The sequence below is a fragment of the Balaenoptera physalus genome (assembly GCF_965194825.1).
Source record: "Balaenoptera physalus genome assembly, chromosome: 9".
Taxonomy (NCBI): domain Eukaryota; kingdom Metazoa; phylum Chordata; class Mammalia; order Artiodactyla; family Balaenopteridae; genus Balaenoptera; species Balaenoptera physalus.
The window spans coordinates 50,002,186-50,029,039 of NC_138888.1; the positions used below are offsets into that span (position 1 = coordinate 50,002,186).

At 35.6% G+C, this 26,854-nt stretch overlaps 1 protein-coding gene and 1 long non-coding RNA gene across 10 annotated transcripts in view; both read left to right on the top strand.

Annotated features, from left to right (window-relative positions):
• WASF1 (WASP family member 1) overlaps positions 1-25,966 on the top strand; it is a 94,468-nt gene extending 68,502 nt beyond the window's left edge. For all 9 annotated transcript variants that reach the window (XM_082475280.1, XM_082475286.1, XM_082475285.1 and 6 more), the window contains 7 exons: positions 2,020-2,154; positions 14,099-14,252; positions 15,328-15,445; positions 16,928-17,100; positions 18,710-18,889; positions 20,010-20,638; positions 21,505-25,966. In XM_082475280.1, coding sequence (XP_082331406.1) covers positions 2,020-2,154; positions 14,099-14,252; positions 15,328-15,445; positions 16,928-17,100; positions 18,710-18,889; positions 20,010-20,638; positions 21,505-21,662 — 1,547 coding nt within the window. In that variant the 3' untranslated portion in view covers positions 21,663-25,966. The remainder of the gene's footprint in view (positions 1-2,019; positions 2,155-14,098; positions 14,253-15,327; positions 15,446-16,927; positions 17,101-18,709; positions 18,890-20,009; positions 20,639-21,504) is intronic.
• LOC309667197 overlaps positions 1-26,854 on the top strand; it is a 403,215-nt gene that overhangs the window by 24,533 nt on the left and 351,828 nt on the right. The window lies entirely within an intron of this gene.

The following is a 26,854-nucleotide window of genomic DNA, read 5'->3' on the forward strand; positions in this document are numbered from 1 at the left end:
TAATAAATGTAAGGTTAGTTGAAATTCAGATCATACACAATTAGTTTTACATTGCAAACTTTATTCCTTTCACCTGTCTCTGGGGGGGAAGGAGGAGGTAGATGTGGAAAGTAAGAAGGAATATGAAAAGAGAACAGATGAAAAGAGAACAGATGGGGGTGTTTATCTTATCCACTGCAGTGCTTTGGCACTTAAACCTGAGGTGGGGAAAGTGTAAACTCTCTTTAAAAAATCTGTTAAAAAAAAAAAAAAATCTGTGGGCTCTCTTTCCAGAACAATGCAAATGCATTAAAAATCTGCATATAATTTCAGGTGGTATACAGACTATAAATTAAAGATCCGTGTATTAAACTAAGTTCTTTTAGGGATAAAATTGTCTCTTCCATCTCTGTATCCCTAACATTTGATGAATAAAGGTATGGGATGCTTCCCTTCTCTGCCAGAGAAACTCTGTGTCTCTGGAAGTGTCTCTAATACCATCCCACACCCAAACGTTTAGATGCTTCTTTCTCTGTGCTCTGTGGCTTTTACCTCGTTTTATAGTAAGAGCTGCCTGTTGTTGAGCCCCTATCCTGTATCAGGTACTCTACCATTGCCCCCCATCCTCTCCTTCTTTTGTCTCCTTTTCTCTTTTCTTATAACTTCTTTGAAGGAGATATTTTTATTCCTGTTTTATAGGTAAGGAAATTGATGCCAAGGCCTCAAAGTGAATGGAACAAAGATTTGGACTTATTTATTAAATTGGTTTTCATGTTTATTTAAGTGTCTGTTTCTCCCTCTGTTCAAAACCCGTCAGTGGCAGAGAACTTCCAATCATTTTTATATCTCCAGGATCTGGTACACTGTCTGGCACATAAGACATTCCCAGTCATTTTGGTTTAAAGAATATATGTGAGCAAATGAATATATATAAAATTATCCTTTTTCTCTTAATTTATTATAGAGAGATTAAAGTTATGATTTTTTCCTAAAGATTATAAAATCTTCTAGGACAGGTATTTTATGTTTTATTTCTTGGTGTCTTCAGTAAGAAATACACCTACCAGGCATAGGGTGAGCCCTCAGTAAACGTTTGTTGATTTAACTGATAATATATTGAAGTGCTTTGAAAATAAGACAGCCATTGTTCAAATGTAAACTGGTGAGATTAATGAATTCATTCTATAAGTATTTAGTACCCTGTTACAGGACTCTATACAGCTTACTGTTGAGCTACATTTAACCTAGACAGTACACTTGGGTCTAAAATGTCTTGATTTAGGAAGACCATCAATTTTTTTTTATTCAAAGGTACAGATAGTGATTGACTTATCTTTATATTGTGAGCATTTATTTATATGTTCTAAATACACTTGAACATTTTAAAATTATAGGTCATCTAAAACTTCTCCCTGGCTTATTTACTAGATAGAAATTTTTATTTCTCCTTTTAGAATGGGATTATTTTGGCTTCTTCTTTACAGTAATGGAAATTTACATGACTAGAGGAATTCAGAGATTTTAGATTTATGATTTTTTAAGAAACTAGAATGAGAGAAAATGTAAAATATCTCTCATAAATTTTCAGAATCTGTATTATGGGTGTTCCTGAGATTAGGTCATCTACTAGGTTTATGAAGTATCTTGGATTCTGCCACTTGGCCTGAAATTCAGTTCTAGTGTAGCGTCTGTTTATAAATGCTGAATTGGGATTAAGAGATGTATTATTTATGTATACTTTACATTATAACCTCTCTAACCCTCAACAGGTGTGTAGATAGGGATAAAGCAGGAGAGTATTTCCTTAGCCACAAGTCACCTACCAGGAAGTGGTAGAGCTAGTATCTAAAACTGTATTTCCCAGGGTTTGTGTTTTTTTCTCACTCTGTCACAGTTGGATTACTTTAGGCTAGGGTTTAAAGTTTAAAGTAGTTTCAAGTAAATACCAAATTCATTGGGGCAGCGTTTTAAATGTTAAATTGTTTCATATTTATCTCTGATAACATTAAATTTTATGGTATATGCTTCATTTTTGCTTAGGTAAATATGCTGAAGATATATTTGGAGAATTATTCAATGAGGCACATAGTTTTTCCTTCAGAGTTAACTCATTACAAGAACGTGTGGACCGTTTATCTGTTAGTGTTACACAGCTTGATCCTAAAGAAGAAGAATGTAAGTTTATTCATATTATATTTTCTTTCACATGTATGTTTTTGGTTAGGTGGGATGAGTGATATATTTAAGAACACTATTATACATTAATTTATTAAAAAAACAACAACTGGGAGAAATGTGCTTCAATTAATCAAAGAAACATACACACACACATAAACACACAAAACATGAATTTACTACACCTCATGGGGCGGGGGGAGACCTTCAAGCTGGCAGAGGAGTAAGACGTGGAGATCACCTTCCTCTCCACAAATACATCAGAAATACATCTACATGTGGAACAACTCCTACAGAACACCTACTCGACGCTGGCAGAAGACCTCAGACCTCCTAAAAGGCAAGAAACTCCCCGTGTACCTGGGTAGGGCAAAAGAAAAAAGAAAAAACAGACAAGAGAATAGGGACGGGACCTGCCCCTCTGGGAGGGAGCTGTGAAGGAGGAAAGGTTTCCACACACTAGGAAGCCACTTCACTGGCGGACACAGGTATGGGGGTTGGGGGGAAGCTTCGGAGCCACGGAGGAGAGCGCGGCAACAGGGGTGCAGAGGGCAAAGTGGAGAGATCCCCTCACAGAGGATCGGTGCTCACCAGCACTCACCAGCCTGAGAGGCTTGTCTGCTCACCCACTGGGACAGGCGGGGGCTGGGAGCTGAGGCTCGGGCTTCGGAGGTCAGATCCCAGGGAGAGGACTGGGGTTGGGTACGTGAACACAGCCTGAAGGGGGCTAGTGCACCACAGCTAGCTGGGAGGGAGTCCTTGAAAAAGTCTGGAACTGCCTAAGAGGCAAGAGACCATTGTTTCAGGGTGCATGAGGAGAGGGGATTCGGAGCACCGCCTAAACGAGCTCCAGAGATGGGCGCGAGCCGCAGCTATCAGCGCGGACACCAGAGATGGGCATGAGACACTAATGCTGCTGCTGCAGCCACCAGGTAGCCTGTGTGCAAGCACAGGTCACTATCCACACCTCCCCTCCCAGGGGCCTGTGCAGCCCGCCACTGCCAGCGTCCTGTGATCAGGGACAACTTCCCCGGGAGAACACACGACATGCCTCAGGCTGGTGCAACATCACGATGGCCTCTGCCGCCACAGGCTCACCCCGCATTCCATGCCCCTCCCTCCCGCCGGCCTGAGTGAGCCAGAGCCCCCGAATCAGCTGCTCCTTTAACCCTGTCCTGTCTGAGTGAAGAACAGACGCCCTCAGGCGACCTACACACAGAGGCGGGGCCAAATCCAAAGCTGAACCCCAGGAGCTGTGCGAACAAATAAGAGAAAGGGAAATCTCTCCCAGCAGCCTGAGAAGCAGCAGATTAAATCTCCCCAGTCAACTTGATGTACCCTGAATCTGTGGAATACCTGAAGAGACAACAAAGCATCCCAAAATTGGGGCAGTGGACTTTGGGAGGAACTATAGACTTGGGGTTTCCTTTCTGCATCTAATTTGTTTCTGGTTTTATGTTTATCTTAATTTAGTATTTAGAGCTCATTAACATTGGTAGATTTGTTTATTGATTTGGTTGCTCTCTTCCTGTTTTTTTTTTCCTTTTTTTCCTGCGTGTGTATGTGTATGCTTCTTTGTGTGATTTTGTCTGTATAGCTTTGCTTTTACCATTTGCCCTAGGGTTCTGTCCATTTTTTTTTGGTTTGTTTTTGTTTTGTCATATAGTTTTCAGAACTTATCAATGGTGGATTTGTTTTTTGGCTTGGTTGCTCTCTTCTTTCTTTCTTTCATTTTGTTTTTTCTTTTTTTATTACTTTTTTATTTTTAATAATAATTTTTTAAATTTTAATAACTTTATTTTATTTTATTTTTTCTATCTTTCTTTTTTTTTTTTTCTCCCTTTTATTCTGAGCCGTGTGGCTGACAGGGTCTTGATGCTCCAGCTGGGTGTCAGGCCTGAGCCTCTGAAGTGGGAGAGCCAAGTTCAGGACATTGGTCCACCAGAGACCTCCCAGCCCCACGTAATATCAAACAACGAAAGCTCTCTCAGAGATCTCCATCTCAACGCTAAGACCCAGCTCCACTCAACGGCCAGCAAGCTACAGTGCTGGACACCCTATGCCAAAAAACTAGCAAGCCAGGAACACAACCCACCCATTAGCAGAGAGGCTACCTAAAATCATAATAAGGTCAGAGACACCCCAAAACACACCAATGGACTCAGTCCTGCCCACCAGAAAGACAAGATCCAGCCTCATCCACCAGAACACAGGCACCAGTCCCCTCCACCAGGAAGCCTACACATCCCACTGAACCAACCCTAGCCACTGGGGGCAGACATGAAAAACAACGGGAAATACAAACCTGCAGTCTGCGAAAAGGAGACCCCAAACACAGTAAGTTAAGCAAAATGAGAAGACAGACAAATAGCAGATGAGGGAGCAAGGTAAAAAACCACCAGACCAAACAAATGAAGAGGAAATAGGCAGTCTACCTGAAAAAGAATGCAGAGTAATGAGAGTAAAGATGATCCGAAATCTTGGAAACAGAATGGAGAAAATACAAGAAACGTTTAACAAGGACCTGGAGGAACTAAAGAGCAAACAAACAATGATGAACAACACAATAAATGAAATTAAAAATTCTCTAGAAGGGATCAATAGCAGAATAACTGAGGCAGAAGAACGGATAAGTGACCTGGAAGACAAAATAGTGGAAATAAATACCACAGAGCAGAATAAAGAAAAAGAATGAAAAGAATTGAGGACAGTCTCAGAAACCTCTGGGACAACATTAAACGCACCAACATTCGAATTATAGGGGTCCCAGAAGAAGAAGAGAAAAAGAAAGGGACTGAGAATATATTTGAAGAGACTATAGTTGCAAACTTCCCTAACATGGGAAAGGAAATAGTCACAAGTCCAGGAAGTGCAGAGAGTCCCATACAGGATAAATCCAAGGAGAAACATTCCAAGACACATATTAATCAAACTATCAATAATTAAATACAAAGAAAAAATATTAAAAGCAGCAAAGGAAAAGCAACAAAAAACATACAAGGGAATCCCCATAACGTTAACAGCTGATCTTTCAGCAGGAACTCTACAAGCCAGAAGGGAGTGACAGGACATATTTAAAGTGATGAAAGGGAAAAACCTACAATGAAGATTACCCAGCAAGGATCTCATTCAGATTCAACGGGGAAATTAAAACCATTACAGACAAGCAAAATCTAAGAGAATTCAGCACTACCAAACCACCTTTACAGTAAATGCTGAAGGAGCTTCTCTAGGCAGTAAACACAAGAGAAGGAAAAGACCCAACAATAACAAACGCAAAACAATTAAGAAAATGGTAATAGGAACATAGATATAGATAACTGTACTAAATGTAAATGGATTAAATGCTCCAGCCAAAAGACATACACTGGCTGAATGGATACAAAAACAAGACCCGTATATATGCTGTCTACAAGAAACCTACCTCAGACCTAGGGGCACATACAGACTGAAAGGGAGGGGATGGAAAAAGCTATTCCATGCAAATGGAAACCGAAAGAAAGCTGGAGTAACAACTCTCATATCAGACAAAATAGACTTTAAAACATAGACTATTACAGGAGACAAAGAAGGACACTACATAATGATCAAGGGATCGATCCAAGAAGAAGATTAAAAAATTGTAAATATTTATGCACCCCACGTAGGAGCACCTCAATGCATAAGGCAAATACTAACAGCCATAAAAGGGGAAATCGACAGTAACACAATAAAAGTAGGAGACTTTAACAACCCACCTTCACCGATGGACAGGTCATCCAAAGTGAAAATAAATAAGGAAACCCAAGCTTTAAATGACACACTAGACCAGATGGACTTAATTGATATATATAGGACATTCCATCCAAAAACAACAGAATACACTTTCTTCTCAAGTGCTCATGGAACATTCTCCAGGATAGATCATATCTTGGGTCACAAATCAACCTTTGGTAAATTTAAGAAAATTGAAATCGTATCAAGTATCTTTTCCGACCACAACGCTATGAGACTTGATATCAATTACAGGAAAAAAACTGTAAAACATACAAACCCATGGAGGCTAAACAATATGCTACTAAATAACCAAGAGATCACTGACGAAATCAAAGAGGAAATAAAAAAATACCTAGAAACAAATGACAGTGAAAACACGACGACCCAAAGCCTATGGGATGCAGCAAAAGCAGTTTTAAGGGGGAAGTTTATATCAATACAGTCCTATCTCAAGAAATGAGAAAAATTTCAAATGAACAACCTGACCTTACACCTAAAGCAATTAGAGAAATAAGAACAAAAAAAACCCAAAGTTAGCAAAATGAAAGAAATCATAAAGATCAGATCAGAAATAAATGAAAAAGAAATGAAGGAAACGATAGCAAAGATCAATAAAACTAAAAGCTGGTTCTTTGACAAGATAAACAAAATTGATAAACCATTAGCCAGACTCATCAAGAAAAAAAAGGGAGAAGACTTAGGTCAACAGAATAGAAATGAAAAAGGAGAAGTAACAACTGACACTACAGAAATACAAAGGATCATGAGAGATTACTACAAGCAACTATATGCCAATAAAATGGACAACCTGGAAGAAATGGACAAATTCTTAGAAATGCACAACTTTCCGAGACTGAACCAGGAAGAAACAGAAAACATAAACAGACCAATCACAAGCACTGAAACTGAAACTGTGATTAAAAATCTTCCGACAAACAAAAGCCCAGGACCAGATGGCTTCACAGGCGAATTCTATAAACATTTACAGAAGAGCCAACACCTATCCTTCTCAAACTCTTCCAAAATATAGCAGAGGGGGGAACACTTCCAAAGTCATTCTACGAGGTCACCATCACCCTGATACCAAAACCAGACAAAGATGTCACAAAAAAAGAAAACTACAGGCCAATATCACTGATGAACATAGATGCAAAAATTCTCAACAAAATACTAGCAAACAGAGTCCAACAGCACACTAAAAGGATCATACACCATGATCAAGTGGGGTTTATCCCAGGAATGCAAGGATTCTTCAGTATACGCAAATCAATCAATGTGATAAACCATAGTAACAAATTGAAGGAGAAAAACCATATGATCATCTCAATAGATGCAGAGAAAGCTTTCGACAAAGTTGAACACCCATTTATGATAAAAACTCCAGAAAGTAGGCATAGAGGGAACTTACCTCAACATAATAAAGGCCATATGTGGCAAACCCACAGCCAACATCATTCTCAGTGGTGAAAAACTGAAACCATTTCATCTAAGATCAGGAACAATGCAAGGTTGCACAGTCTCACCACTATTATTCATCATAGTTTTGGAAGTTTTAGCCACAGCAATCAGAGAAGAAAAAGAAATAAAAGGAATCCAAATCAGAAAAGAAGAAGTAAAGCTGTCACTGTTTGCAGATGATATGATACTATACATAGAGAATCCTAAAGATGCTACCAGAAAAGTACTAGAGCTAATCAATGAATTTGGTAAAGTAGCAGGATACAAAATTAATGCACAGAAATCTCTTGCATTCCTATACACTAATGATGAAAAATCTGAAAGTGAAATTAAGAAAACACTCCCATTTACCATTGCAACAAAAAGAATAAAATACCTAGGAATAAACCTACCTAAGGAGACAAAACACCTGTATGCAGAAAACTATAAGACACTTTAAGAAATTAAAGATGTTACAAATAGATGGAGAGATATACCATGTTCTTGGATTGGAAGAATCAACATTATGAAAATGACTATACAACCCAAAGCAATCTATAGATTCAATGCAATCCCTATGAAACTACCACTGGCATTTTTCACAGAACTAGAACAAAAAATTTCACAATTTGTATGGAAACACAAAAGACCCCGAATAGCCAAAGCAGCCTTGAGAAAGAAAAATGGAGCTGGAGGAATCAGGTTCCCTGACTTCAGACTATACTACAAAGCTACAGTAATCAAGACAATATGGTACTGGCACAAAAACAGAAATATAGATCAATGGAACAGGATAGAAAGCCCAGAGATAAACCCATGCACATATGGTCACCTTATTTTTGATAAAGGAGGCAAGACTATATAATGGAGAAAAGACAGCCTCTTCAGTAAGTGGTGCTGGGAAAACTGGACAGCTACATGTAAAAGAATGAAATTAGGACACTCCCTAACACCATACACAAAAATAAACTCAAAATGGATTAAAGACCTAAATGTAAGGCCAGACACTATAAAACTCTTAGAGGAAAACATAGGCAGAACACGCTATGACATAAATCACAGCAAGATTCTTTTTGACCCACCTCCTAGAGAAATGGAAATAAAAACAAAAATAAACAAATGAGACCTAATGAAACGTAAAAGCTTTTGCACAGCAAAGGAAACCATAAACAAGACGAAAAGACAACCCTCAGAATGGGAGAAAATATTTGCAAAAGAAGCAACTGACAAAGGATTAATCTCCAAAATATACAAGCAGCTCATGCAGCTCAATATCAAAAAAAAATAACCCAATCCAAAAATGGGCAGAAGACCTAAGTAGACATTTCTCCAAAGAAGGTATACAGACTGCCAACACACACATGAAAATATGCTCAACATCACTAATCATTAGAGAAATGCAAATCAAAACTACAACGAGGTATTATTACCTCACACCAGTCAGAATGGCCATCATCAAAAAATCTACAAACATAAATGCTGGAGAGGGTGTGGAGAAAAGGGAACCCTCTTGCACTGTTGGTGGGAATGTAAATTGATACAGCCACTATGGAGAACAATATGGAGGTTCCTTAAAAAACTAAAAGTAGAACTGCCATACGACTCAGCAATCCCAATACTGGGCACGTACCCTCAGAAAACCATATTTGAAAAAGAGTCATGGACCACAGTGTTCATTGCAGCTCTATTTACAATAGCCAGGACATGGAATCAACCTAAGTGTCCATCGACAGATGAATGGATAAAGAAGATGTGGCACATATATACAATGGAATATTACTCAGCCATAAAAAGAAACGAAGCTGAGTTATTTGTAGTGAGGTGAATGGACCTAGAGACTGTCATACAGAGTGAAGTAAGTCAGAAAGAGAAAAACAAATACTGAATGCTAACACATATATATGGAATCTTAAAAAAAAAAATGGTTCTGAAGAACCTAGGGGCATGACAGGAATAAAGACACAGACGTAGAGAATGGGCATGAGTGAGGACACAGGGATGGAGAAGGGTAACCTGGGACAAAGTGACAGAGTGACATGGACATATATACACTACCAAATGTAAAATAGATAGCTAGTGGGAAACAGCCGCATAGTCAGGGAGATCAGCTCGGTGCTTTGTGTCCACGTGTAGGAGTGGGATAGGGTGGGTGGAAGGGAGATGCAAGAGGGAGGAGATATGGGGATATTTGTATATGTATAGCTGATTCACTTTGTTATACAGCAGAAACTAACACACCACTGTAAAGCAATTATACTCCAATAAAGGTGTTAAAAAAAAAAAGGAATTTACTACACAACTTTTTTACCCACGACCTTTGTTGTACATGTTGTAATAGATTGGTGGCTTATGTATAAATGCTATTAGCATGAGTCTTCTGGGTTTTCTACTCTTTTTTTTCCTTTTTTACCTCTTCTTTTTGTATATTAAATAGCTCTTCATTTTTTGACATAAAATTTCTTTGGCCAGACTCTTCCTCCATTTTCTTTCTCTTTTCTGCCTTATAATTTGTTTGTAAACTTTTGTCTTAGAAATAAAAATTATTTGAAAATTACCTGAAATTCTTAGGTTTGATTCTTTAAGAATGCAATTCCTTTTAATATGCTTTTGTGTGTACATATTGCTAAACTGCTAGAATCTGATCTCGTTATTTAAATGTTACTTCCCAATTTAAATGAACGTTTCCAAAAACAAAAAAGTTCCCAAATTGCCAGTGTATAGGACAAAAGTGTTCTATGCTGAAATATTAAACTAGGGACATTAGGTTAAAAAAACCACATTACAGGCTAAAATAATGGTAGAAACTTTAGTGGTAAAACATTTCATGCCTTGATAGAATACATTGAGTGGTGATGTTTCTCAAATGCCTCTTTCTGTTTTGTTTGTTTATTTTTTAACAAAGAGAAGTGAAACTACTAAGAACATAATTTTCACTTATCTACCCTAGAGTATTATTTAATGTGAATCTCTTACAATCCTCTGTTCAAAATATTTTTTGTGGAATAACATTTTTATTATAAATGTAAGTTGCGTAATAGATCTAAACTTGAACAATAAAAATATTAAAGGATATCACTGGAAAAAGCAAAAGGTAGAATATAATGATGGCTGTTTTGGTGATTGAACCAACTTCTGGCATAACTTAATTTAATGCCTGAATAAGGAGAGGTGAGTACTTACTATGCTAAGTTTCCTCTACATGCAAAGATATAAACTCATAGGTCTGGATATGAGAAAAAGCCAAACAGTACTTAAAAAGAAAAAAACAAAAAAACAGCTTTACTGAAATATATTTCATACACCCTACAATTAACTTGTCTAAAGTTAAAGTGTATGATTCAGTGGTTTTTAGTATTCTCACAGAGTTATGCACCTCTCACCACAGTCAGTTTTAGAACATTTTCCTCACCCCAAAAAGAATCCCTATATCCAACAGTAGTTACTTCCCATCTCCTTCTCTCCATAGCCTCCAGCAATCACTAATCTACTTTCTGTCTCTATGGATTTGCCTATTCTGGACATTTCATATAAATGGAATCATACAATATATGGTCTTTTGTGACTGGCTTCTTTCATTTCTAAGCATAATGTTTTCAATATTGGTTCATTTTGTAGAATATATTGGCATTTGCCTGATGACTAATGATGTTGAGCATCTTCTCATGGCTTATAAGCCACTTAGAGTCAAGTCTCCAAGCAGGAAAGTGGTGGAGCTAGGACTTAAAGCCAGGATTTACACCCAGGTTACTCTGAGTGAAGTGGACCAAGTGCGCAATTTTGAGAGACTGTGTACAAAACAGGGAGCAGATTGTTGGCATGTGGGTGACATGAAATGAGGTAAAAATCAGTCTAGTCATGCCAGATCTTTCTTTTGTCCAAGAAGCCAGATGTCTAGATTTTTATCTCCTACCTCTTGTTTTTAAATGTTGACAACTGCAACTAGTTCAGTTAAAAGCAACTAAAACAAAAATGATTCTATTTGTGCAAAGGGCTGGATCTAGAACCTGACTTTACATTGTACCAAAAATCTAACAGAAATAGATAGTTAAAATATGTTTCTTCCTTTAATAAAGCTACAGTCAAATGTAATTCACAGTGATGTATAAATGTAAAAAACAAACAAACAACAAATTAATAAAAAGAATAATAATCCAACTTAAAAAAAAAGAAAACAAAACAGGGTTTAAAAGACTTACTGGCCATTTGTGTATCTTCTTTGGAGAAATATCTGTTCAGATCCTTTTCCCATTTTTAATTTGGATTATTTTTCTTTTTATTGTTGAGTTATGCAAATTCTATATATATTCTGGATCCAAGTCCCAAATCTTATGATTTGCAAAGATTTTCTCTCATTCTGTAGGTTGTTTTTCCTGGTGGTATCCCTTGAAACATGTTTGTGTGTATTATAACGTATAATGTATACAATGTATATTGTTATATGTCATGAAATTCTTGAGATAAAAATCATTGCTAATATTAAAAAAAATTTTATGGCCATACTTTCAGATATGTCATTTATATCCGAAATTTCTTTTTTAAATAATTTAAACATGTAAGTTACAAGTACATTTCATCTAAAAATATAGAAATATACAGGCAGTTCTTTTATGTTCTTTTATGTAACAGAAATAAAAATTAATATTTAGTTTGAAAATACTGTTATATTTTAACAGATATTTTAGCATTCCCATTAAAATTGAAAATGAAAATACAGGTACTAGTAAATAACTTAAGATGTGTTTAAGTGTTTAAAAAAATTCTTAATGTGCCAACAACTACTGGAATTATTCAGTTTCCTTTAAAATTATATAGAGCATTGGGAAGAATTCAGAATCTAAAAGTTGAACTACTTAATTTGGAATTGTCATGGGGATGTTGAATAGAGGAATTTTCAAAGTTATTTAACCTAGATTTTTTAACTCAGTTAAAGTTCACATAAAATAACATTGAGTAGAATAATAAATTACAGAATGTAATATCAATATTTTGGGGTTTTTAATTACCATTAAATAGTAAGTAACAGTAATTTAGAAAGGGTAAAAAACTGAGTGTTTAAACAAAGATCTGTACCATTATCTTTAATTCAGTTATGTTTACAAACATATTGTGCTGACTTACCGTGTTATATAACACTAAGTAATATCAGATGTCATTGTTGGCAACTGGAAGGGGCTTTGTCACATTGGTCTGTTAACAAATGAAAGAAATGATAAATGAGAGGAGCTGAAGATAGAAAAATGCTTATTACTTTACATGTTCTTTATATCCTTTACTAAGACAGTTTTGGGAGATCAAACACTAGGTTTCATGCTTACGGTTAATAAGTGGGGTAGGAGGGTGGCAAAAATTGATCCACTTTGATTGCAGAAAACAGAGGCCACTTCTGATAAGAGCCAGAGGAACAGCGTGTGGTATTGGGGCAGAGAGATTAGCCTCAAAGGCAGACAGATCTGCATTTTCTGTTCTGGCACTACTGCTTATTTACCATTTTACCTTGGGCCAGTTATATAATATTTTCTATTTTCTTATATTTAAAAATGGGATAATAATTCCTATCCCATTAAATTGTTATAAAGCTTAAGTAAAAATTAGTGAAAGCATCTAGCACTATAGTTTATACTCACTAAGTATCTCTCATACTACTCTTTAGTGATAGTGGGAAAAAAACCTTTTTCCTTCTCTGAATTTTATTTTGGTGTTTTTAAGTGTGTTACAAGTCAGGTAGAAGTGGAATTGCTGGGAATGCAGTCATGTTGTGGCTATTGCATAGCCAGCCTCACTGCTCCACTTATTTCATAGACCCAAACATTCACGTTGAGTGAATTTTATTTGTAAGGATGAAAGAGATACTATTTTAGGGAGAAAAATAATTTAAGAATTGTTATGATTATTTAGTACTGACCTTTCTATGGTATAAGGCATTTGTACTAAAAGCCATATTAAATATGTAAAAAAATCACCTAATTTTTTAATATCAAGAAATCACTCTAAGAGTTAAAAATCTAGTATTTTGGTAAATTTTTTATTTTAACATGCTGCACAGTCCAAAAGAAACTGAGCAAATGAAGTTATTTTAAATCCTCATATGTATGATGGGGCTGTGTTAATAACTTATTGGAGAAACTAATGGACAAGATAGCCTCAGTCTTCAAGAACTTGTAGTTAATTGGAGATCCTTATAGAACAAGATAAAAGATAAGTGAAATAGACAACAGTACAGTTTGCCCAGTACTTGAAAACTTAATTTTCTTTACAATAAGTTTGTTTTAACTTTATAGTCCATGTATCATACTTATAGTCTCTAAATCATAGAAGGCAATAGTGCATTTAGCCCAGAATGCCACTGATAACTAAGTAATTCCTTTAGTGTTATTGGTATAAGCTAAATAAAAGTAATAAAGGGAGATGGAAAAAAGATTATAGAAAAAAAAGAGGAAAATGTAGGTTGGTGGGGGCTGGGGATGGCAAGGAGAGAAAAGGAAAAGGTGCATTTGATGGGAAATGTAGCATATGCTTCAGGTGTCATTAGAGCCTGAGAAATCAGAGGTTGCATTAAGATCCATCTAATTGGGAAAATAAAGCACAAAATGATGTGACATATAGTGATAGAACATTTAAAATATGGTTCCTGATTCATAAGCCACTAACAGTCACGACCTTCTGACTTTTAAACAAATACGGTATATGAATTTGTCCTTATGTTAAATCATCTTAGTAAAATAAAACAATACATTTTGGATTTTTGTTTTAGTGTCTTTGCAAGATATAACCATGAGAAAAGCTTTCCGAAGTTCTACAGTTCAAGATCAGCAGCTTTTCGACCGCAGGACTTTGCCTGTTCCATTGCAGGAGACGTACGATGTTTGTGAACAGCCTCCACCTCTCAATATACTCACTCCTTACAGGTCAGTACACTAATAAGTAAGAAGGCCAGTTATTTATTTCAGACTTCAAGTTCAGATATGTAGCAGTCTACCTTTAAATGCTAAATCCCCAAACATTCTTTATTTCACTGGTCTCCTGACCAATGCAGAGAACCCTCCTTATCCACCACCTTTAGAAAACCTTTGCTTTATTCACTAGGTGAGTTCCCAAGGTTTGGGCATACAAAAAACAAGCCTTACTCAAAGGAGTTGTTTTGACAAGTGTTTTTAAGAAAAGCCAATGGCAAACATGAATATGAAGAGACAAGGAGTTGTTACTGTCTTTTTAATTTAACTTCTAATTAGATGGAAAAGAAAAAATAAAGAGTTCAAAATCCCACCACATTAATAAAATAAATATTGTTTTTTTCTGGTTCTTGTCTACTCTTGATCTTTGCATTAAATTTCTGTGTAATGAATATGTAGTATCTGTTTTTAGATTTTTTTTACCATTTAAAGAAATCTGGACTTATTCAGCCTTTCTTTGGAGTCTTTCACATGAATTGTTAAATGGATGATTTGAGGCACAACACGTGTCCTGAATAAAATGGTATTTGGATAGTTATTTGAAACTATTTGTCAGTATGCAAGGCATTGGATATAACTATTACTATTAGAATGACTATTTGGTGATATTTTTTGGATTTGGTAAGATGATAAGTAAATTAGAGTATTGGCAGAAACCCTGTATAGTTTCTCTGTTCTGTTGTCCTTTCAGGCTTTTATCTTTGGCAGAATCATTTGTAATTACTGGAATTTCCCACAGGACTTATAGAAAACTTAGCATTCAGCAGAAGTTAGGGATGAAAATTGTCCAGTTGTACCTTTAAATTATGAATACCAACTCTGAAAAACTTCTGGTTTTCCATTTTCCTTAGTTTCCTGTCTGATTTGTGAGAAATGTTCTATTGGTGCATATTCTTTTATTTTGCCAATATTTTTACACATGCTATATTTTGTTAATGTAAGAGGAAACAATTTTAGTAAAATTACTTCTATTCCTATTGCCTCTCTAAGTCTTACTAATGTATATTTTAACTGATATTTTATACTTCAGAGATGATGGTAAAGAAGGTTTGAAGTTTTATACCAATCCTTCATATTTCTTTGATCTATGGAAAGAAAAAATGTTACAAGATACAGAGGATAAGAGGAAGGAAAAGAGGAAGCAGAAGGTATTACAAGAAATTCAAAAAATTGAAGTTAGTTTTCATGTATTTGTGATTTGTTGCATATGTGGAACTTTATTAATTCTGTACTTTGACAGTTTTATTTGGTCCATATGGTCAAATACTGAAGTCTTTATAACCACACAGAAAGATCACAGTCTAATGGGGAGCAAATGAACAATTAGGTTATTATAATATGGTGTGATAAGTGCCCCCCTAACAGAGAGGTATGCATGGAGGGTTTGAGTGGCACAAAATAGCACCTGCTTTAGGGAGGACGGGGCTGATAAACACTTCAACAAAGCTTGTAATGAATCTTGAAGAACAAATAAGAATTAAGTGGACCAGGGAAGAGAAAGGCATTCTGCTAAAGCAGAGCAAAGGAATATTGTACAGATATTGGTAAAGTAGATTAAGTTAATATTTTCTTACCACAGAGCATATATCCTAAATGGAAGGCTTATAACAGTCTCACTAAATTCCTGTTACCTGTCTGCTGTATTATCATTTTCTGCTTTCTAATAAAATTCACTTGGATCTGTTTTATTCCATGTTAATGATAACTAGAAATATAGAAGGAGGAAGCAAAGTTGGATTTAGGCAGAATTATAAAGGTGGCAAAGTTTGTCTTTATCATCCCTCTGTTTCTCCTATAGCTATCTCTGCTCTCCCCGCTCTTCCCCAAAATGCCTACATGTTATTATTTTCTGCACTAGACAGTGTACCAGTGTTCTAGCCAGAGTTTGCAGACTGGTGACTGGTAGCCCAGACTATGCTTGCAAGCAGTTTTGTTTGACAAACACAGTGGTTTTTAAATTTTTGAACTGGAATGCCTTAGATGGACATACCCGTCTAGTTCAGTGCAGGCCTCATCTTATATCTGACTCTTTTTATTCACGTATGTTACCTGCTTGGCCCCTTTGGTTTCTTTCTATACTTTTTCTCCCACAGTTGGAATCACTTTTTGTTTTATTTTTCAAATACCCTATTTTCTGTTGAGTGACAGTTATTATGGTTTAATTGGGTAATTGGATTTTTTTCTAATGTATTGGCTAGCTAATTAGTCGTTTCTCAGATAACAGAACCTTAGTAAATTTTCAGGTTTTGGCTAGAGGTAGGCAGTGCCATTAATTGTAGAAATTTCACTCATTATAGCAAAAACTAATAATGTGGGAGCAGAGTTGATGAATCTTTTTTCATCTGGAAGGACTTTCTGACCTCAAGTTTTATTACGTAGACATACTATTTTTATCTGATACATCAATTTCATTTAAAGGTTAAAAAAGCATTCGAAAGTGGGATTAAAAGCAAACTAGCTAAGATTTAACTCTGAATGCACAAATGAACTATATCTGTGTTACTTTTACTATATTATGATGACATTTTCTTTTTCAATACTGATGTTAGAATTCTATTTTCATTGTTATAACCTCTTTTTAAAAACATAGTACTTCAACATTTGGCTTTGTTTCAATACATCTGTTATAGCAGAAAAATCTAGATCGTCCTCATGAACCAGAAAAAGTGCCAAGAGCACCCCATGACAGGCGGAGAGAATGGCAGAAGCTGGCCCAAGGTCCAGAGCTGGCTGAAGATGATGCTAATCTCTTACATAAGCATATTGAAGTTGCTAATGGACCGGCCTCTCATTTTGAAACAAGGTTTCTTTTCTTTTGTTTGTTTTTTTAAACAAAATTAATGGTAAAACACTGGCTTTATTTCTAATATCTATATGTCTAAGTCTTAGGTCCTGAACTGTTGAATTGACAGACCCTGTTCTATAAGTATTGAGTTGATTTTGAAACCCTGACCACTGTGAGCCTACTGAAGTCTGATCTTGGGCAGGTCATTTTTGTACCCAGACTTCAGTTTTCTCATCTGTAGAAAGAAGTGGTTGGAGTAGATGATCTTCGGTGTTGTTTTAACTTTCATATGAAGTCTCAGCTCCCTCTCAGTAGTTCAGGCAGAGCCTTAGAATTTCATAATAGAGTAATGGGGTCTGGATTTTTTTTTTGAAGTATTATTGGTTCACTGCATATAAAATAGGAATTGGAAGGGGGTTATATTTTGTTCCTTTTTCTTTCCCCTGACTTCCTTTCTATGCCACATCTTCCACCTCAGATATATCAGGACTTTCAGAACAAAATTACTCATCCCCTTTTGCAGAAATATGCAATAGGTCCTTTTCCTTTCTCAGTGGCCAGGGGCCCTGTCTAACTAATGCAACCCTAACAAACATTATACTAGCATCTCTCTGTGAAGAAATTTGTGTACAGTTGATTATAGTTATTATTATATGTTTTATAGTTATTGATTTTTGAATGGAAAAGAACTTAAGACTTTCTTTCAAATAATAAGTGTAAATTATTTTGGCCTATTTTAGGAGTGATATACATATGAGGTACTATCTATATGCAGTCCTGAGAGAAAGAGACTGGAAGGACTGATTTTTTTTTAAATTAATAATCTGTAGACAGACATTTATTTCTAATCACTGTTAAGTGATTGAGGTATTGAGCTGACCCAGTTGTGTAAATATAATAATTTCTAACTTGCTTTGTACACATCTTTTAAGTCCAGCTTTGTCTCCAGCATGCACTACAGTCAGTAAATATTTATAAGTCTTCACATGCTCAAAGTATCTAAAATTTTGCTTAAATCTGACTTAAATCACATGTTATTATGTTACTCAGCTATTTTCTGAGTACCTTAGCACCTTTGAAAACAGCAAAAAAACAAAAACATTGTAGTTAGCCATCTCTGTGCTACTAGTATCAGGGAGACCTATCTCCCTTGGGCACCAGACACTTGGAAGTCATTTAGGTTCAAAAGAACAGCAGGATATTCTGGTGGTAGAAAATTCCAGTTTTCATATTCTAGCTTGTTGTCATTGGCATCTTATTGTAAAGAAAAAAATTAAATAGAGGCAGATAGCTTTGAACACAATTGGCTAAAAGTTATTTTCTTTTCTTGTTTATCAGATTATGAAAGTAATACTTTTCACCCTTGTGAATAGAATTAGTATTATATTATAAAATAATAAAATAACTGAAGGTCATCATAATAACCTGAATCAGCAAGGAAAGGTTGCATTGTGAGCAGCATTCTGTGTTTTAAAAGCAGGATGAATGTAATAAATTTCTGAAAGGAGTTTCTTAAAGTAGTTAAAATATTGGCATTCAAAGGATAAACCTTAAATATCTCAGGCAGAACATTTTACTTCACCAGTTATTCAAGAAAAATACACTGATACTGTATATATTTTTTTAGACCGCAGACATACGTGGATCATATGGATGGATCTTACTCGCTTTCTGCCTTGCCGTTTAGTCAGATGAGTGAGCTTCTGACGAGAGCTGAGGAAAGGGTCTTAGTCAGACCACATGAACCACCTCCACCTCCACCAGTGCATGGAGCAGGAGATGCAAAGCCCATACCCACCTGTATCAGGTATGTCAGAACAAGCACGTGATGTTTCATCTCACATGTTGGTAACCTTTTTCTTTAAAGGCCCACATAATAAATGTTTTCAGCTTTAGGACATATGGCTTCTGTCACAACTACTCAACTCTGCCATTGTTGAATGAAAGCAACCATGGACTATACATAAACAAATGAATATGTTTGTGTTTCAACAAAACTTTATTTACAAAAACAGGGATCGGGTCAGATTTGGCCCGTAATTTGCCAGCCTCTGATAAGAGCTGACACAGTCTCTTGGGAAATTTTAGCTAATGATAATTTAAAGATTAACGTGTGTTTCATTTTATTATAGCTTTGTTATCAAGCACATGATCTGCAATATATTAATAAAAATTAAGAATATTTGGTATGTGGTTAGGGACAAAGAAGTGGGAACCAAAGACTTGATTATAAATGTTAATTTGATATTGGGGGAAATACTCTTAAGAATTTGAGAGAGAATAGACAATTGCTCATAATAATCTTTTAGTAAAGCTTTTTGAAGTTTCATTTTGTCCACTGTTATCCACATTATAAATTTTTTTAATAGAGAAATAGAGATCAGCTTTACAATTTTCAGTTAAAAAGATCAATCTTATATCACTGACTCATTTGATGTTCCATCCTCAGCAAGGAAGAGGGCCATAAATTTCCTTTTGTGGTTTGTAATTAGTTGTCATTGATTTAACTGAAATGACATATAATGAGTCTTAATAGCTTCAATACAAATACAGTATTGTTTTGGCCACAGGTATAGCAATACAAGTGTTGTAATATGATAAATGTTGAGTCATTATGAAGACTCATATCACAGTGTAAAATTGAGCATTTTATTTATCAAAGGAAGCATAAAATGCTCGAGTGGATATGAAAGTTGCATGAGAGGATGAGATCATTTAGAATATTATAAATCAAAGCACCACGTATTGATTTTCTTGTTAGTGTACTTTTAGTTCTCATTTCATTCTAAATATTGCTGAAGAATTTTTAATTTTTGTAGGAACATGTTAATGCCTCTACCTTGTTATAATTACTGGTAGCCATTTATGTTTTGTGTGGTTAGTTTTTTCTCTTTAAATAACTTGCTAGGATCTCTTTATCGTTTCAGTTCTGCTACAGGTTTGATAGAAAATCGTCCTCAGTCACCAGCTACAGGCAGGACACCTGTGTTTGTGAGCGCCACCCCCCCACCTCCTCCACCACCTCTTCCATCTGCCTTGTCAACTTCTTCATTAAGAGCTTCAATGACTTCGACTCCCCCCCCACCAGTACCTCCCCCACCTCCACCTCCAACCACTGCTTTGCAAGCTCCAGCAGTACCACCGCCTCCAGCTCCTCTTCAGATTGCCCCTGGAGTTCTTCACCCAGCTCCTCCTCCAATTGCACCTCCTCTAGTACAGCCCTCTCCACCGGTAGCTAGAGCTGCCCCAGTATGCGAGACTGTACCAGTTCACCCACTCCCACAAGGAGAAGTCCAGGGGCTGCCTCCGCCCCCACCACCGCCTCCTCTGCCTCCACCTGGCATTCGACCATCATCACCTGTCTCAGTTACAGCTCTTGCTCATCCTCCCTCTGGGCTACATCCAACTCCATCTACTGCCCCAGGTCCCCATGTTCCATTAATGCCTCCATCTCCTCCATCACAAGTTATACCTGCTTCTGAGCCAAAGCGTCACCCATCAACCCTACCTGTAATCAGTGATGCCAGAAGTGTACTTCTGGAAGCAATACGAAAAGGTAATTTTCTCAAGAGCCGTTAAAAACATTGCAATGGTAGCATTAGAACCTTTCTAAATATTTGAGACAATAATGTTTTCTTCATTTATAAAAGTTTAGATGCTCATGTTTTTGTACAAGTGGTCTTTAGAAAGTAAAGCTATGTTCAATTTATATTTTAAGTCTTTTTCAAGAAAATGTCACATTAATCATTTTATTTTCATACTTAGTAGGTATTCTTAAAATGTTTATTGAATGAATGAGAAATTAAAAGCATCAGACTTAAATGTTATAGAAAATTTAGTTAAAACCCTTTGTAAATATTATATTCAATATATATATTAACTCCTTTTAAAATGGTATTTTCCTCAGTGTTAAGGCTGTCCATTTGGTATGTAAGTGACACTTGCTTTACCAATACCTTTAAAGGATTAAGGTTCCTACCTTAGTAACAAAGGAACGACCTGTCACATTCATTTATTTATTCAGCCAACATTTCCTACTATATGCCAGGCACTAACAGTATAGAATGAATAATAGTGCCTTTCCCTCAAGTACTGGGGAGAACAAAGCCACAGAAAATACGCTCAACGATGTTTAATTTATTTGACCGTAGAGGTAACAAAAGAAATGTATCACCTGGTTAACTTTAGGAGGTGGTGAGTAGGGAAGCACAATAGACCATAATGGCTAAATAAACTATAGACATCCACTGGGGTATGTGGTAAGTTTCATCAAATCTTCAAATTCTTTTTAATAGAACTAGCTTTTTATTTTCCTGTTAGTATTTCTCATGTGTATTTGAATTTATTAGATTAATAATATCTAATAATATCTAGTATTTTGTATTTTGGTTTACAATGAATGGTTTGGATTTACTATATCAGGTATTCAGCTACGAAAAGTCGAAGAGCAGCGTGAACAGGAAGCTAAACACGAACGCATTGAAAATGATGTTGCCACCATCCTGTCCCGCCGTATTGCTGTGGAATACAGTGATTCAGAAGATGATTCAGAATTTGATGAAGTAGATTGGTTGGAGTAAGAAAAAATGCATTGATAAATATTACAAAACCGAATGCAAATGTCCTTTGTGGTGCTTGTTCTTTGAAAATGTTTGGTCATTCCAGTGTTTTGCTTTCTTTTCCTTGAGGTAAATAACCCTTTTCCTCCATAATTTTTGATTTCTAAGAAAAATATTAGCATACATTTCAAACTAAATGTTTTACAGTGGCTTATCTTTTTTTATTTTTCCCTGAAAAGGCATCATTTGGTCAAATAAACCACTAAGTATTAAGCATGGACAGCTGTTGTTAGAGTAGCTGATTCAGTTTTTTGATATATCTTAATTGTGCACTTTGTGAATTTTAATTTAAAGAGCAACTGAGATTAAAAATCTTGAGGGCAGCTGTATCTGTTAATGAGCCTTATTCCATTTCCTGACGTTTTAAAAGAAGAAACACTGCCTTTATATGAATACACTCAGAAAGTACATTTAGCTTGTAGTATTGAATTCTCTTAAAGGAATGCTTGAATTTTTAATTATTGTTTTATTGTTTTAAAATACTTGCCTTATTTGAATGTTTAGCAGTATCCCCTTCCTACTTATATATTGTGTGGTACAATTTTGCTTGCCTATAAGAGTTTAAAAATTTTCCATGTGAAATACTCTGACATAAACCATGTAACTTACATAACTGTTAAGAATAACAGTCTGATTTAATAAATGGTTCATTTTAAAGGTTCATGGGTGTTACCTCTTTGAATAAAACTTTCTGATAGTTTATCAAATAATATAAAGTAGGCTCTAAAAAGTCAATGAAAAATTTAAAAACTACTTAAGCTGTGTAATTTCCTCTTAATTGTACAGACTCATATTGTCTAGTGTATAAGGTAGCTTTTATGTCATTTTTTTCCTAAAGTCAAAAAATCAGTATTTTTCAACTCCTTATGCTCTTAAATTAAAATCTCAACTTGCTCTCTAATTTCAGCACATCTTGACTTCAGTTTAACAGCATTCTTGAAATTATGTTTTGCAATGATAAAATTAGTTGTTAATGTTTACACAGTCCAGATTCAGGGATGGATGAGAAGCAGCATCAATATCAGATTATTTAGTATGAAGAAAAGACTAAATGGGGCTTTGGTAGTTTGACTATAAAAGTGACTGTAATCTTCATCCTTCCTTCTATCCCATCAATAGAGGGATCCCTCTATCCCAGCTACTCCCATCAAAAGATGGGTTCTGTTACCACCCCCTTTGAATCTGGGTGTCCTGAGACTTATTTTGGCCAAAAGCATGTGGAAAAAGTAAGCTCAGCCTAGCCTGCTAGAAGTTCAGAAACCTCATGCAGAGAACTATCCCAAGTGAGGCCAACTTAGACGAGCCAATTGCAAGCTCACCTGCTGGCTGACTGTAGACAGATGAGCAAGCCTAGCTAAAATTAGCCCAGCCCAGAAGAACTGTTCAGCTGACCTATAAATTCATGAGTAAAAATAAATGTTTATTGTCTTACACCTAAGTTTTGAGGTGGATTATTTTGCATAGCATTGTGGCAATAGATAGCTGAAACATGAGGTCATTGGTAACCTGCTAATTTGAGGGGGTTTTAGGTAGCTAATGATCTGTAATCCTTGTAGAAGAGGAATGATGAACTAAGTCCTCCAGTAGCAATACGGTTTGGACATAAAAAACATTTCACAGTGGCTTTAATAAAAAGATCTGCTTTTGCTCTTTTAGGTAGATTTGCCTAGACCTAGAACAAGAAATTAGATAGCCATTTGAGTTTCCTTCCCACCTTACAAAACTGTATATTGTTGAATTTAACTCAAGAAAATGTGGCACAATTTAAAGTTTGTCTTTCCAAAGGTGCTTATGATCAAAAGGCAGTAGCTAGTAGATAGTTTTTGTAAAGCTCAATTGTAGCCAGGTAACTAAAAAGGGAATGATACTGGTATTGGTGCAGTTAAGGGAGATACAAAAGGAAATGGTTGAAGATTTCTTTTTGTCTTTTTTTTTTTTAATTTTTATTTTATATTGGAGCATAGTTGATTAACAATGTTGTGTTAGTTTCAGGTGTACAGCAAAGTGATTCAGTTATACACATACATGTATCTATTCTTTTTCAAATTCTTTTCCCATTTAGGTTATTGCAGACTATCGAGCATCGTTCCCTGTGCTATACAGTAGGTCCTTGCTGGTTATCTGTTTTAAATATAGCAGTGTGTACATGTCAGTCCCAAACTTAATAATAGAAGTGGATCTGTTGTAAAGACTGGCAGTGTATATCCTAAATAGTTTATGATAGTTTTTTTTGTTTGTTTTTCAGAACATTCCTAGAAGATAAGAAAGTGCCCACAGGCTGAAGAGGCCATACATGTAGTATTTATTTTAAAATCAAAATAACTTTTCAATCTAGTATTCAACTTACCTTGCTGAGAGACTTTTGGAGCAAATCATTCAGTAGTTAATTTTAATACCCTAAGAAGAATGAAAGTTACTGGGTAATGACTATTTTCTTTCTTATTGAATTATGTTACTGTTCCACAAGGTCGTGCATAAGCATAGAGTCAGAAAAAATTAATTACATATTGTGCAGAAATAATTGGCTTCAATTGTTATGGTTGAAGTCACCCATTTACCTCCATATTACCAAATCCAACAAACACTCTTTAGTTCTTAATTTATTTGATCTTTATTTTCTGCATATACTCTACTTCCTTGAAACTGTCAATCCCTGTGACATTCTTTTTTTTTTTTGTAACACTGTTCCTTCCCCTTCCCAATAATGGTGGGACAAAAGAAGGGGAGGAAAATACTTAGCAACAGTGGAATTTGGGATGCAATTCAGTCATTATGCAGGGAAAAGAAGTGTGTCTATAACTTTTCCTAAGTAAGGGATATTTGTAAGCTGCAGATTTATAAGGTGTTTTAAGCTATAACTACTACTTTTCATAATTTATAATCTATTTGGGCAGATGAGATGACTTCTGAAGCATTTTCATATTATAAATATGTATTAAAGATAAATAAGAAAAATGTTCATTTCAGTTGTGTTCTGTAAATTATGAAACACTACCCTTTATTTCCACTTTTAAAAAGCCCTACCCTTTTTCTTCAACAACAATCTCACATCCATATTTTCATGAAGTCTTCTCAGATCACCACAACTGCACTTCATATTCCTTTTCAGTTTCTCTAATTCTTTTATAGGCTTTCTTCAAGTGATACTTAAGCCATTTTGCATCACAGTTATTAACTACTCAAGTTTGCCGAATCGGTTACTCACAAGACATCAGCGGCCTTGTCTTAAACAGGCAACTCACGATATCTCTTCTTGTAAACGGGTTCGGAAATACCTTTTTGGTTCTGTCTACTAAGGCTCTTAAAATCATATCTTCCTAGACACTGCTCCTGCTTAAAAAAATTTCCCCTGCTGATCTCAGTAATAGAGTTGACATAAAACTAGTCCTAGCTTCATAAAAACTCTGTGTATGCACGCACATGTGCGTGTGTGTGTGTGTGTGTGTGTGTGTGTGTAATTTAAGAAATGGAAAGCATAGAATCGCCCCTTCTGGCCAAAAGGTGAAAGTTATTAATATTTCTGAAGTAATTTATTAAGGCAGGGAGCAAAATTGATCAAGTGTTTTAATTTAATGGGAATTCTCATGAATGACTTTCAAAACATAGCTTTGACTTTGACTTTAGTAAACATACCGCTGCTGGGTTTTTTGTTGGTTTTCACTCTACTACAGTTATCTTGACCCCATCTTCTTTTTTTTTCTGAAAACTACCTCCCTAAACTGAAGCAAGCATAAATTATTTAAGGCTCCTAAATAGTCCAATAAATTCCTTTTGGAATTCATGATCTCTATGTTAACTACTTAATAAATAAGTGCAAATGAACCAATGCAGGATATTAATCATGCAATATCAGGATTTAAAGACAGCTTTGCTGCATTGAACTAATGAAAATGAAATATCAAATTATGGTATTTCTAAATTGTGTCATATAACTGTAATTAATAGAAATCATCTTACTGAAGCCAAACAGAGGTCATAGAACCCTTGTAATACAAAGAATAAGTCTTTTTCTCCCTTTATTCATTGCTGTACTAAGAACAAATTTATTTATGTTCTCCATGACTTGGCTGTAGAATGCATCAGTAATCTCTGTTGCTTTTCAGGTCTGACAGCCAGGCTCTGAATAAAGAATGAATACCAGCCTTGAATGAACATTTCAGGCACTATTTTTTTTTTTTTTTTAACAGACTACTTATCAATATCTTTTCTCATTATTGTAAGGCCAGCTGCCCTGACTTTTTTTCTTTAGAAAAAAAAAATTTAAAGACAGCTGAGCATGTATTGAAGTCATTCTTCTCAGGATATATATACTCTCTTCTTTTTGCTATAATAGATAAATTTGTTTAGTGATAATGATTTTGAATATTTTATAGTCTATATAAATATGTTCCTTGTGTATGTGTCTCAAAGACTCAGAAGAACTCAAAGACTTCTTGATAAATTTCTTATTTATCCATCCTGCCTTTAGGCTAGCTGTTTCAATACTACTCTCTTGATATAGGACATTGATGTCTCCAGGAGTAATAAAATTACAGCTTTCTGGCCTGGAAGCAATACAGAAGACACAAGAGTCATCAAATCACAATCTGTCTTCTACTGTAACAGCTTCCAAGATTACTTAAAAGTATCTATTTCATTCTTACCTATGAAAGCCATGAAATGTTATACTTGACTTTAAAGAAAACCTATAGCAACTTTTTATCTAGACCACACCAGATAAAGGAGCACATCTATTATTAATGATTTGTTTTTCTTTTTCTTTTTACATTTATTATATTTCTATTTATTCAGCAAAAATGTTTGATGCCTGCAGTTACTCTGCTGGGTATTGGGGATACAACAGTGAATAGACAGAGTCCTACTTTCTGAGCATACAGATAAATTAACAAAGAACAATGAATGTTATGTTAGGGAAGCTCCTAGCACAGACACCAAACCTAGTCTAGGAAGTCAGGAAAGGCCTCCAAAAGGAAATAATATTTAAAGTTTGAGGTGGCCTAGGCAGGCAAATGTTGAAGTGAGGGTGGACAGTCTCCCAGGCAAAGGAAATTGGTGTGTTCATGTCTGGAAATGCTTGATGCAAAGCATACAAGGAGTGGAGTAACTAGAAATAAATTAGAAAGGTAAGCAAGAGCAAACCATGAGAAGGTCTT